The 14049-nt window shown below is 35.5% G+C and overlaps 3 protein-coding genes across 4 annotated transcripts in view; 1 reads left to right on the forward strand and 2 right to left on the reverse strand.

The window, feature by feature from the left end:
• Positions 1-1033: 1033 nt before the first annotated feature.
• Positions 1034-5279, reverse strand: LOC117163713 (uncharacterized). Its single transcript, XM_033346275.2, has 5 exons — positions 4779-5279; positions 3333-3407; positions 2947-3250; positions 2420-2865; positions 1034-2307 (listed from the first exon to the last, which is right to left on the reverse strand). The coding sequence occupies exons 1-5, from the start codon at positions 4923-4925 to the stop codon at positions 1759-1761; spliced, it is 1521 nt and encodes a 506-aa protein (XP_033202166.2). The 5' UTR covers positions 4926-5279; the 3' UTR covers positions 1034-1758.
• Positions 5280-6732: 1453 nt separating this feature from the next.
• LOC117163719 (uncharacterized) lies at positions 6733-7570 on the forward strand. Its single transcript, XM_033346315.2, has 3 exons — positions 6733-6816; positions 6875-6911; positions 7008-7570. The coding sequence occupies exons 1-3, from the start codon at positions 6775-6777 to the stop codon at positions 7337-7339; spliced, it is 411 nt and encodes a 136-aa protein (XP_033202206.1). The 5' UTR covers positions 6733-6774; the 3' UTR covers positions 7340-7570.
• Positions 7571-7924: 354 nt separating this feature from the next.
• The window catches only part of uif (sushi, von Willebrand factor type A, EGF and pentraxin domain-containing protein uif), a 50515-nt gene continuing 44390 nt past the window's right edge, over positions 7925-14049 (reverse strand). For both annotated transcript variants that reach the window (XM_033346259.2, XM_033346242.2), the window contains 6 exons: positions 13233-13423; positions 11941-12578; positions 11194-11543; positions 10518-10720; positions 10322-10435; positions 7925-8875 (listed from right to left, as the gene is read on the reverse strand). In XM_033346259.2, the coding sequence (XP_033202150.1) occupies positions 8844-8875; positions 10322-10435; positions 10518-10720; positions 11194-11543; positions 11941-12578; positions 13233-13423 (1528 nt within the window). In that variant the 3' untranslated portion in view covers positions 7925-8843. The remainder of the gene's footprint in view (positions 8876-10321; positions 10436-10517; positions 10721-11193; positions 11544-11940; positions 12579-13232; positions 13424-14049) is intronic.

A 14049-nucleotide genomic window follows, 5' to 3' on the forward strand; every position in this document is an offset into this window, starting at 1 on the left:
ATTAACCTAATAAACAATGCTTAATTTTCCGGTTAATGTTTATTATCGGGAACCTGTTTAGTGGTGTATTATTAAAATTCTATTTAAAATGTAGTTAGTGATTGCAATTCATGTTGTAAAAATACTCGTATTCACGCTGGTATCGACTTCAACATGGATCCCAATGTGATGTTCACGCACATGGCGGGAACATTTAAAAATTCAAAAGTTGCAGTACACCAAAATTTACCAAGTACAACAAACAAAATTTAAGTTTCCGTCGAATGTCTAAATACTCAAATTGAAACTATGAATTTAAGAAAATATTTTTATAAAAACAAAATGAATTTATATATATATAGTAATAAATTCATGTGTATTTAATTTAGGTTAATGAAAATAGTATTATTTTTCGGAGGATATACTTACATTTATTAACAAATTCTTTACACATTTAGGATGTAGAATTCGAGTTGTATACATATTTCGTAATATAAACAATAATATACATGTTTTTCACAGCTTAATATTTAATATGTAACATGCAAACATAAAACAAAATAAGATATAAAAATATACATTTTATTAGATTTATAATATTCTGTGTAAAGATAAAATATAAGTTTAATAAAAATAAGATATCGAGAAGTACATTTCACTGGTTAGGAAAATTCCAATAACGTTCTCAATTATTTTGAAATAAGACCTTCTATATTAATATAGCTTAGATAGTAATCTAGATGCAAAAATTATTACCCGTACGATTCTTTTTTTATTTCCATATACGTACAAGAATTTTCAATATTCACTACAGCATAGTCTGAAGGAACGAAAAAACAATTCTGAGTGATTGATTTGTATTACATTGCTTAATAATAGAGTAACATCTTCGTAATATTGTGATAAGTGTATGCAATATCGCTATGGATATTAAAATTTCTTTACAAACAGAACTTACAGGAATTATTGAATTTAGATAAATGCCTTTGTTATTCGACAAGTTAAGTTAATTATACAATGAGTGTCTACAAAAATAATTCTCTTCACTACGAGGTAGATTCTGACAAGCATGTTCTTTATTCGAATATCAATTGTACATCATGCTACTATTGTGCCCACGCCAGTAAAAAAATTATATTCTTACCGATCATAATTTATCTTGTTCTAACCTCCATATTTATACTTTTTATCAGGTACAATACAAGGCTGAACAAAATATGATTATGTAATCTTTTTTCATTTTTTTTTTTTTTTTTTTTTGGCAAAAGAGATACTATTTTAGATTTTACTCCACTTCTGCCTCTTTATCTTTTTTTTTTTTTCGTTTGTTCATTTCAATTATATGAACGTAGATTTCGTTATAAGCATTATAAAACATTGTAAATAGGATGTCTTTGAACAAAAACAGAACAAACACAAGCATATTGTGCAACAAACATTTACATAAGATGTTAATATATACACCTTTCCTTCGAGTAACGTTATATATGTATTTATATAAAGAATTCAACAACAATCTGCCTCAAACGATTGATAAGAAAAAAATAAGAGATGAATTAAATATAACAATACAATTTGAAATCATTCATTGCATTAATAGTCGTAGTGATATAGATTTATATATAAATGAAAATGATGCATCGCTTTTTTCTCTTATATGACAAAATATATATATATTTATAGATATATATATAAAGGCAAAAATTATGATAGAAATGAAAAATTTTATGCGATACCCGCCGCATAACGATCATTCGAAACAAGTAGAAGAAACGCTTTTTAGAATTCTTTTTTCAAAGCGGACCTCAATAACGCACTGCGCATCGATGTTACGAGTTTTTCAAGTTCTTCAACCTTCATCTTCAATATCCTATTGTCCCGTTCCAATTCGACCGCTTTCTTCGCCATCTCAGTTTCTTTCGCTTTTTTATTCATACGTGACTTTCGCGAAGCTTCGTTGTTCTTCTCCCTGGACTCTCGATAATGCAAAACAGACGTTCGATCGTCCGAGTCTGACTCTATGTAACGTTTTCGCTCTATTCTCTCCCGTCGCGCTCGACTATAAGGTTTCTCTATTTTGTTGCTAACTGATATCCTCGTACGTTCCGCCCTCCTCGTTGATACTACTGGTGCGTCTGAAGAAGACGAAGTTATCGTTGACGATGGTGTTCGATTTCTTGTGCACTCTGGGACGATAGTCTCGTTCTTCTCCGTTTTCACTTTCACGCTAGTTTGTGGAATCGTTGTGGATAATTTGGAGGGTGACCATGATTTCGATGCTACTGAAGAATCTGTTGAAACGCTACCTTCCGGAGAATGCATTTCATCCTACAAAGCCGTATACGATATTTTATTGAACATTGTTTTACTTAGTCAGTGTTACTTTTTTACTTATATGATGTTAACTTTTTTTGGATTTGAATTACACCTGTCAACTTACATCGCAAAGGTACGACAATAAATCGAACGTATCCGATCCAGTGGTTTCCACTGTTCGTAATACATCCCATGTTTCACGTTGATTCTCGGTGGAATCGAATGAAGTCGGGCAAGCATCATTCAAATCAATTTCCTCTATATGATATCTGGATTGGAATGGTGCACTAACATCTGTATTATTCTGTTTGCTTGTATTTACATTAGTTGATCCTTTTGATATTTTTAACCACAAGTTGGATGTGTTTGATTCTGTTGGACTATTTTTCCTCTCGTATTTGCTAGTTACATTTGATGTAGATTGTAGGCTGTGACAACTGTCGTTTAAATGTTCGGTTGTCTCCGCGGTACTCATTTTCACGTTCCACTTTTCTTCATCTGTTACACTCATCAAATCTTTCAATACCCCCTCTTCTGAAGACAAAACACTGTTACCCTCGTATTTCGTACCTATAAATTGCAATGTCAGAATGAAAGGTAACATATATTTCTTTCTTAATGCAGATATTCATGTAATAGATAAATACTGACCTGATAGTTTAAAAGTAGGTGATTCACCTGCATGAAAATCGCATTGACCCTGGAATGGATCCATGTAACCGCTTAAATCTTGAAAGTTCTCCTCCCATATGGAGGATGCTTCTTTCTCGGTTTCTTTTGTTACATTCGTTTTTGGCTGTGGGAACACCCATGGCTCGTTCAACAATTCTGTCTCCATGGTCGGTGTTAACAAAGGAACTGTATCCATTTGTGAAGGCTCTTCCTCTGGTGGCCACGATCTCACGCCACGAGAAGCAAATGACAGGCACGGCTGACGATTGCATGGCTTTGTTACCTAGAATATAATTTCTTTAAAACTTTATTACCACCACTTGGTTCTTCAATGGAATCTTGTTAACACCTAAGAGGACACATACGTTAAACACGCCTCCTTTCTCAAATGAAATGTTGCTGGCTGTTGGGTGTTCGTAAACAGGAGGGATTTTGGATACCTATGAAAAAGATCAATATTTTCACATTTACGATACATTAGGACTTCCCATACAATGGAATTATGACTCTATCAGATAGAAAAATGATACTTTGAATACCTTTCTAATATTAAAACAATTTCCAACTGATTTTGCTTTTTATGCTACAAAATATACGTCATCTAAATCATATAAAACAGGCAGTACATTCTGATACCAAATTTATGAATACGTAGATAAAAAATATCAACAATTCCATCTATAAAACGTGATTACAAACCAACAAGGATCTAATTTATCAAGATAACAGAGTTAATATTTTGCTGAAAAGATAATATTTCCTATGTGTTAAGGGGATCATACGAAATGGATTAAACACAACATTGGGTCTTAATTCACTGTGCAATCAGCAGACAGAATTTATTGAAAACACAGTTAGACATTTAAACCAAGATCTTTAAACCAGGTATACCATATTCGGGCAGGTCTGTTGGCAAAAAAATCAAAGAAGTTTAGTAGTTTAATATAATGTACATAAACAAAACATATGAAAATATAAAATACACATTATATATATGCGTAACTACAACTAAACGTTTCTTTACTCGTGCAATATAATTCGATGACTAAGTATAATAAAAGTATACACATTTCTAAAGTCAATGGAGACATAGAGAATACTCTTGCTATCATTGTTTACATGCCACACGTACACAAACGTTTATGTACATGTAAAACATGCATGTGCGATCTGATTTTTGATTTTTCAATGATTACATACTTATTAAACCACGGAGTAAACGTTTAGTGTACTGTTATTCGCGCAATATCGGAACAAAGAGTGCGATTCGATAATCGTACATTTTCAAACGCGTTCCGACATCAAGCCAATCGCGTTTCATTTGTAGGCAACAGCCAATTTTTATCGTCGAGTCGCTATATTCTTTGATATTTGATACGTTGCTTATCGAATAGAAAAGAGATGGAAAAATATTGATAGGCATGAACATTGATAATTATCAATTGTTTTATATAATTCTATGAAACTACAAGAACTATAATCGATAACTTGTAATATAGTATATAATATATATACATACAATGTAATAACATAGCCTTAAACTTCGAATAAATTTTTATTATTATTATTTTTATTAAGCGTTTGTTCATTGAAAAAATATGCTCAATTAAAAATTATGAAGTAACTAACGTAACAACAGATAAAATATACAATATCGTATCTAGGAAAAGCCGAAATTTTCCAATTTTTACGAGGAATACTAAATAACATTTGTTAGTTTTGATATGAACAATATCATGTATTACTATAGATTGTCAATACTTGAATTGTGTATCAAGATACACATATATAGAATCAGAAAATAAAAATACCAAGATTATCGATTGCCATAAAAAAGCCGTCGATAAGAATCGATATGCCGTCGTTGTTTTTCTACCTCTAGGACACGCAGGGAAAGGAAACTTCCATTCTACGTTGCTAATACTAATCTCGTTACGTAACAGGCAGTCTCGACGCATGTGACTAAATTTTCGCAAACCGGCTCACGTTACGGCATTATTCGTTTGTACTACGTTGCGGTGCGAAAAGCGAATTTGCGCAGAAAATGATCGAAATCAGTCGCGTGATACACACGAGATATACAATGACTCGGGACCTTTCTGGAATACTATATTTTGCACAACAGCTAGGACGTATATAGGCGAGCGCTACGTCGTCCGATCGATTCGCACTGTTTGCTACATAGTTGCGGCGTAATTTCGTGTACTGCCAGTTCAATAAATGACAAAATTAGCTCGATCTATGGTTATATAATGCAGATAGACACGGCGGCCAGATCTAACGTATAGGCAGAACACGATAACTTGAAATATATCACTCACCCTCCTTGAAACAATAGGTGTTGTACCTTCCACTTGGAACGCGAGAACTATTTTATGTACCGACAATTCTAATTTCTTTGTGGAATACGTGTTAATTCGAGAATTCAAACGATTTCGTACGCAACTCGAGCACTGATCCTTCGCACTGACACACCTCTCCGAATCTTCTTCGCGGAATGCGAGCTGGAACGTCGGTAGTGCGGGATTAAACACGTCACGGTACCAACGCGCCGCGGATCCGGTGTCTGGTTGAACGTCAGATGCTAGAGCACGTCACTTTCGACCAATCTGAGCGTAGATGAGCACACTAGCGACCAATCGTTGCAAAGAAACGCTGCAGTGGGAAGAAATCTGACACGTAGATTCGATATGGGACCAGGGAAGTTCCAGTCGATAATCGTATTTTTCCACTTTTCGACACTCGTAACTTAAGTCGCCCTACGACTAAAATTCTCCCATATTCTATAGTCATGTTAGGGGAGGTTTGAGATTTATTTTTGAACGAGAAGTTTGTTTGAAGCGGAAAGTAATGTTACTGCGTATAAAGACGAGCAGAAAGCCACTACTTATGTAAATATTTGTGTCGCTCTTCTAGTGACATATAGTGTGAGGTCTGTTGCATGATGTAAAAGTATAGGTTCGTTCGAGCACATTGAAACAATGGTTACGTGACAACGTACTAGGTCAGTTACATAAAAATGTGATGTATTTGTTTTTTTGCGGTATGCGACTAATCTATTTTGGAATACGCCGCATTAATAATTCAGCAACTTTATCGTTGGAGTGAATCAGTTCCGCGAAGAACGTAACGTGTTACCAGATGGAGTTGATGGTACGTGTTACGTATCCACGTGATACGATTACGAAAATGGATAATATTTGGAACTACGCAACATTTTCATTTACGACCATGATCACTTTGTTTATTAATAATTTATTTTTTTTTATGTCATTAATTTAAAAATAAATACATTAAAAATTTGTTTAACATCATATCATAGATCGTATAATTAATATAAGATAAACGATGCGATATAATAAAATTAATTACGTGTAATTAATCACATTTAATTAATGAATCAACTGTTTCAAAACTAAATACACATAATATTCTGGACATTTTAAATACATTAGGAGTTACGTAATGATTAATCGCAATGTTTAATGATTAAGCACAATTATGATGCAACCTCTTACGAACTGTCACTATAGCGAAATACCTATAACCAAATTTTACACTTTGGAACGCCTGCGTTAAACTTATATCGAAATGACTGGAATCGAAACAACGAACAACTATTCTGTCGATCAAACAGTCAATTCGTCGTTACTCCTCCATCCAACGTACTAACCCAAACCACAATGAACAAACAAGAAAAATAATATTCTCAAAAAAATAGGGAAAAATGTAGTTGAATACAAGACATCGTAATTAATCTATTAACTCGGCAATCATACAACTGGAACAAAGCAAACATAACTCGTGATGCATAAATTAGATTCCACGGATTTCGCAGACCACGTAAAGGTAACACGATAATTGTCGTAATTATGAAACAACAATAAGTGGCTTAAAATACTTTCAGTTGCTATTAGAACTGATGACAGGCAATTCTAAGCAAGGTATATGAATCACGAACCTGTTTAACTCGTATACGCGTATTAGCATCTTCCTATAATTTTGCCAGTCATATTTTGCTACGTTTTGTCCGTCGATAGAATCGGTAAACCACGAAAACAAGGACTATATTATCAGCTCCGATGAATCAGATATCGAGAACGAAGATAACGACAAGACAAATGAAAACGAACAAAATTTTGGAAATGGACGTGATTACGACACGATTTTTCGCTTAAGCAAATCCTATGAAGATCACGCGAGGAACACGCGAAAACACTTAAAGCCGGACACGCGTAAAGATGCCTGGAACGATTTTGTGTTCGAGGACAAAATGTACAGAGTAATCCCTTTAAGATTGGACGAAAAAATATTCAAATCAAAATACACAACTTCCACTAATAAGAGTCGATTCAAACAAAATGATAAATAATAAAAAAACAGAAAAAAACAATATCTTATCGTAATATTTATTTATATGGCAAATTTTATTAATCGACAGACTGTAGATATTCGCGTAATTGTAGCACATTTAAAAGTGGAAAAATGTACAGTATACAGTAACGTAATATCCAAATTAAGATATTCATTGTAACGTTTGATCAGCGAAATAAGTTTTTTCCTTAGTTTTTTATTTTTAGTTGCTTTTTTAATTTGTTTAGCCCTCGCCGTTGCAATTACGTTCACAAAAAATTATGTTCCCGTTTATCGAGGTTTTTATGATAAAAATGAACAGTAGCTTGGATTAATTGAAATCCAACTTTGATAAATATAAATCCACCTAAATGGCGGGATAAGTAATACAGAAGAGAAAACGGTATTCTAGCAGAATATATATTTAAACTACAAAATCCAGTTTCAATCCATAAAAATTAATCCAAACGAAAGGATAAGTAGTAAAAAGGAAGCAGCATTTCTTCGTACTATATTTTATTAAAATCTTCAATTCTAAAGAGTCATCTTCGATCGACGAAAATCGATCTTCAGACGAAAGAATAAATATAATAAAACTACAGCATCTTGTAATATATTTTATTAATAAAAAAAACAACCGTTTGTTAAAGTTTTTACAATACAAGTGAAAAACAGGTTGGTAGGCATGGTTCAATGTACATTCGCGATCAGTTCTTGGGATCGTTCGTTCCATCTTTTCCATTTTTTCTTTTTTTTTTTTTTTTGATTGTTTTCTTTCCCCGGTTAATCTGCACGAGTCGCCTACATGCAACGTTTTTATATTACAGCGAGAGTGATACACATATTATCTATAGTAACAAAATATAAATTCGCTTAATGTATAAGAGGGACAGTGAACTTGAAAGGGGAGAGAAAGAGGGGGGGGGAGTTGTATTAACATACATGCACACACTTGCTCCTCTCGTTCGCATCTCGTTATGAATCGTAGGAGACAGACAGAGAGAGAAAGACGTGGAAAGTTAATCGATAGAAAATAAAAAAGAGAATAGTCCTTAACTAGGCTAGGTGGTATTATAAATTACATAAAATTACAACCTCACGCTTAATAGTCTTTTCTTTTTCGTTGCGAACGTTTCGTTCTCTCGATTTCGTTGATCGATGTGTTAACGGGTGCCGAAACAACGATCCTACTTTAGAAAAAAAAAAGACGACGGATCGTCGTTCCAGGACTCGATCTCGTCTCTGGATAAATCGATCAACGCAACGTCACTTTGCATCGTTTTACACGTTCGACGCGAATACACGCGTTCGAGAGGTTCACGCGGGTTCGATATCGACCTCTTTTTCCACGCCGGAAACCACGAATCTCCTCGAACGCGCCACCCCGGTACGATCCTCGTCTGGGAATAATAAATAAATTGGTCTCGACGATGGGACATCCTTTATAAAATCTGCGTAACTAGGATGTACTTTTCTTTCTTCTTTGTATTCTACGATGGTAGAACGCGGGTCACTCGTCGTGGTCACTGGCCCTCGCTATCGCTGTCGCTTTTGTCTGGAAAAATATTTGCGCACCTCGTTAGAACTATTTTTTCTCATTAGTTTCCTGGATATTTCAAAGTTTTGGCTCTGAGGAAGAATAGAACGGATAAGAATTGAGCGGACCATATTGCCCGACTGTGTTTCGCTTTTTTTATTATCTTGGAGCAAATTATTTCCTAAATATCTTCGTGTCGTGATATTCTTTCATAATAGAAAAAAATGACCTGCAATCTTTCCCTTTAACATTTGTATAAGAAGGAATTTTTAAGAGGATAAAGAAAACGCACAAAGAAGTAGATTTTTTACATGTAATATTCTAGACTAATATTTAAGTAACTTAACTTTTAATATTCTATAGAGTATTCTATAAAAATAATTACAACTAATTGTAAGAATAACTGCGGTGACCATTCAGAAAACATCCTGCCACTCTCATGGGATCATGATTCACAGGATGAGAATCCTGATGGATTGGCAGAACGAACGAAAATGGCGGAAGATGCGCGGAATGTTTTTCTGTAGCGTCATTTCTATTTTAATACAGTACGGCAGATGACGCGAAGGCGAACCCAACGACCTATCGCAATTTGACCTTTAGATATAGAAAAGTTACGGTCGTAGGTACCACCGCATTATCTGGACAATTATATACATAAGTATAAATACAGGGTGTTCCAGCTGAAACAGGCTACTTTCATACCTCCGTTGTTTCTAATGATACGAGAAATGTTTATAGCACGGTATTTGGATGCTTTCAATGGAAGAATATCCTATGGAAGGAATATTTGTCGAATTCTTTGCAAGGACACTAGTAGTTATCTTTTTCGTAAGAAAGTATACATATATGCTTCTCAAAAAAGTTAGAGGATTGATTTTTATTATAATTACTTACTTAGTTTTATTTTTTTTAACGATTGTCTTAGAGTCAATTTTTATTCCGGTATCGTACGAACAAAAATTGAAATTTATATTAAGCGTATAGGCCTTTTATATTTGTGCTCGCTTGATCGGTTCGGTAGAACCATTCGCGTAATAGCGAATCTACAATCATTTTGAGCAGTGTATTTCGTATCCGCCGTTAAAAAATCACTTAAAATGATAACCTTCGGGTTATCTTGATACTTATAGGTACTACAATCTAGTAAACTATAGTTACCCTTAATGTGATAACCAGACTGCGAAGTTATCTATGCAAATTGATACTTTTATAGCCACTGATAAGGAAGCGACACTCTTAAATTCTAAATCTTCTAACACGTATTTTATTTTTGATATTTTACACGTATATCTTTACGTTTGTACTTATTCTTGGTTATCTTTGTGCGTATTATGATATATTATGAATGCATAAATATCCACAGTCCAGTCACACGCTTCGCGAGTATTTTTACAAATTCTTTTATTATCGAAAAAAGAAAGAAGGAGACACTGAAGGCTTATTTGGAAATGGTATGCCAACCTTTCTTGCCAGGATACGCATGACGTTTCAGTCTATCGTAAAGGTCGTCTTTCGTGCCGTAAATACTGGCGTTGGAGCGTGCAAGACTGTTCATTTTGCCATTGTGCAGACTCTCTGGAAAGAAGACGCAGAGAGAAGTCGTGAAAGTTGTGAAACTTAATGTGTACTTCTCGCAGTGTCCCGTTTTTATTCTCACCTTTCATGTAGGTCTCGTTGTAAAAGTTAGGCATTTCCCAGCCGTCCTCCTCATCGTCGTAATAGTGAGCGTAGGTACTATGGTGGGACGGCGCGATAGATTCCGCGTACGGCGTGGGCGCGCCGTAATAGAAGTTCACTTGCGAACCATTTTGGTCTGTCGCTGGTGTTAGCATCTTTTTAGGTTCCTTCTTTCTGGAAGCTCTGTAGAGAGAATTTATTTTATTTCTCACTCGATATTTCTAGAAGATTGTCCTGGTCACAGAAAATTCCTCGTTTCGTTCACCAATTTATGCTATTATTCGTATACAGCAATGATTTATATTATTATTGTATATTGTTATTATACAGATTACTATGACATAGTCATACATCGTGTATTAGTATGCAAATATTACGGTTCAGATTATTCCTACGAAAGGCAATTTATATTCTTTTTATCGTTATGTTATTATAATTCTTTTCTTTACAAATATCCAACAGCAGATTTTCAAATCGCTAATTAACGTACATTTTGCGATCTTTAAATTTACCAATCGATTTCATATTATCAAAAATGATTATCTAGAAAAATTCATAGATTTCTCGCCTATTTGGCGAAGAAATGAATTTGTTAGAAATTGACGAATATATAGTTCGATCTAAAGAAAGAGTTGATAATTTTGTGGCCCACTAACCTGACACAGATCATCCATACAAGAAGAACGACGAAGATGATTAAGATAACTCCACCAGCGATGCCACCTGTGATATAGAAGAACTCAGACTTTTCCGTACATCGTTTTCCGGTGAAACTTCCGCTGCATCTGCAGGATGGTTGACCTCGCGAATCTTTAAGACATACTCCTTCGTTATCGCAGTAGCCCATGCAGACATCGGTGCACTCGGTTCCGGTTCCATTATATCCTGGCTTGCACTCGCATTTAAAGTCGCTCGTTTCCGGTATCAGCAAGCAATACGCGTTAGCGTCGCAGTGCATTTCCGCGTCGCTTGTCTCGCATGGGTTAGTACAATCAGCTTTGCTGGTCTAATTTAAAAAAAAAGAAGCAAAACATTTTCATTAAAAATACCGAATTAACTCTGTCGATCAGTTATCGGGGCATGGTATTATATTTCTATCGACCGTATTTCACTCCGTACTCTACTTATTAAAAATTCTGAAACGCTTAGAAACTTAAGGGTTGAACATTCTGAAATCTTCGAAAATTCAAAATTAAGAATCTCGAGTCTTTCAAAGTCGAGAAGTTAACGATTCTGAAATACTCAGAAACTCGAATTTCTAAAAAATTTTGAAATTTGTAAAGAATAAAAATTATATTAGAATTTACGGTACTAAGAAAAGTTTGAACGAACCGAGTTCTGTGTTAAACCGTAATGTTACCGTAAATGTTAAAAGTCACAGTTACACAGAAAACGAAACTTACCGCAGCTGTTCCTTTGGTACTAGTATTAGGAGGACAAGGTATGCAGAAGGTCTGCTGCGGCTCCGACTGATACGTTCCCTTCTTGCACTCCATACATTCGTTCAGCGTTCCGTTCAAATACGTTCCAGGTTCGCATACGGGCAGAGAACATTCTTCTATCGCCGCAGAACCCATATTCGGTGTCGTTCTGCCAACGGGACACGCCTGACAGGCAGCTTGAACTCCCTGAGTTCTGTAACTTCCTCTTGGGCAGGGTTCGCATTTTCCTTCGACAGCCAATTGCTGTCCAGAGCCACACTCGTCTCTGCATTCTTCTCGAGACACAGCTTCCGCTGTTCTGGTAGTTTTTCCCAGGCCGCACAACAAACACGAGAAACTACCCTCGTTAGGTTGATAGAAACCATGGCCACAACTTCGACAAAGACCAGCCAGGTCGTCGTAGTATTTTCCCGCGGGACATTGTTCCTTGCAATCGGCTGCGCTTCGAGCACCTGGCCCCACCGTTACGCTAGGACGTCCTGCTATCACCGGACAGGAACTGCATTTCAGTTGACCTGATTCGCTCTGGTAGCTTCCCACTGGACAGGACAGACACTGTTTCGTTTCTTCGTCGTAATACGTTCCCACGGCGCATGGCACTGTAATTAGGATGAATATGGGGTTAAATACGAGGTTTATGGTTTTTGCTTTTTGGACAATCAAGGAAGACATCCGAGGACATAGGAACTTGATGAAAATGAGATATGCGTGGGGTTCGGCATATTGGAGGGGAATTTAGATGGCTGTTTGAATATTCTGCGTGGGAATGAATAGAGGAAAATTATAGAACATTTAAAATTACAGAAATTGGGAATCTCGTGTAATTCGCGTGAACGTGAGGTTGGGTTTGAAGCTTAGAACTTTTAGAGGGATTTAGGCGGGTGTTTGAATATTCTAATTGGTTATGGACACATTTGGAACATATATAAATACGTGCGTGTTCTAGTCGTAGTTCTAGGCGTAGGAAATTACAGTTAGTCTACATTACAGTTAGAATGCGTTTAAATGGATATTTGAATATTCCAATTAGGAACGTAGGTGTTTACGTAAGTATTTAGATATTCTAGTCGAGAACACAGCGATTCAAATGAGGCGAGCGGGAAGATATTCTGATTAGGAAGGAGGAATGTGAAAACGTGTACAGTATCCACCGATTTTATTTTTCAAAGCTCGGTCTAATCTTTTTAACTGCAAGGAATTAAATACCACGAGAATTTGCAACAACTGTTTCAAAATCTTTTAAACATACTTACCACAATCAGGTGCCATAACGACTTGTCCAACAGGACAATCATAATCAGACTCCAACATCAAAGAAGCTGGATCTGGCACGGTATTGGGCAAAATATCGTGAACGTCGAACTGATCTTCCTCCAGGATTAATCTCTCCAATAGGGTTTGAACAGTCGCTCTCTCGTTCGAGTTTGCGTTCAAAATCGGGTCGCTATAAAATATGAAATTCAATTGATAAATTGGAAATCGATGAGTGGTCTATTTTAGCGGCAGGCAGAAGGAGAGTATGCGCAAGTATGTACAGCCGTTATCTGAAGGCGGAGGTAATCAGGCAGCCTTTCCATTGGTTCCTGGCCAGTAGTGTCACCTATTATCGACACCAATTAATTTATATACCTACGTAATGTTTAATGTCCAACACATCCTGGAATTCTAACGTATTACATGCCTGAGGCAGAATGTCGTTGGGAGGTTTAATCTTCTGTTAATATGGCGAACCGAAGCTGTTTGGTATTTAAAACAATCAATAGTTTCTAACACATTACATATCCGATTTCTATGGATTTATAAATTTTGAACAAAATTCTTCGCTAAATTCCAAACAACGTATATACGTAAAAATTGAAAAATTAAATTCATCCGATCATATAAAATAATTTTCACAAAAATATTTGCAAAAGTTTCGTTAAAAAGTTTACTGAATTGAAAAATATGGTCTGTATGGTTTCCGAACGATGAGAAATAAAATATAGTCCGTTAAAACTATTCGTTGTTTAATCTAACAGCTTGGTTTCAAGTCCAGTGTTACGCGGTTCCAGTTACATTGTTATTCTACTA

The sequence above is a fragment of the Bombus vancouverensis genome, chromosome 13, assembly GCF_051014615.1.
Source record: "Bombus vancouverensis nearcticus chromosome 13, iyBomVanc1_principal, whole genome shotgun sequence".
NCBI classification, from domain to species: Eukaryota; Metazoa; Arthropoda; class Insecta; order Hymenoptera; family Apidae; genus Bombus; species Bombus vancouverensis.

Excerpts from the sequence above, each read along its gene's own strand:
- LOC117163719 (XM_033346315.2), top strand. The coding sequence starts at position 6,775 with ATGCATAAATTAGATTCCACGGATTTCGCAGACCACGTAAAG. Across the intron at positions 6,817-6,874 it reads ATTTCGCAGACCACGTAAAG|TTGCTATTAGAACTGATGAC; the intron begins GTAACACGATAA and ends AAATACTTTCAG. Across the intron at positions 6,912-7,007 it reads GACAGGCAATTCTAAGCAAG|AATCGGTAAACCACGAAAAC; the intron begins GTATATGAATCA and ends GTCCGTCGATAG.
- LOC117163713 (XM_033346275.2), bottom strand. The coding sequence starts at position 4,925 with ATGCGTCGAGACTGCCTGTTACGTAACGAGATTAGTATTAGCAACGTA. Across the intron at positions 3,251-3,332 it reads AGAAAGGAGGCGTGTTTAAC|GTAACAAAGCCATGCAATCG; the intron begins GTATGTGTCCTC and ends ATTATATTCTAG. Across the intron at positions 2,866-2,946 it reads ACCTACTTTTAAACTATCAG|GTACGAAATACGAGGGTAAC; the intron begins GTCAGTATTTAT and ends TGCAATTTATAG.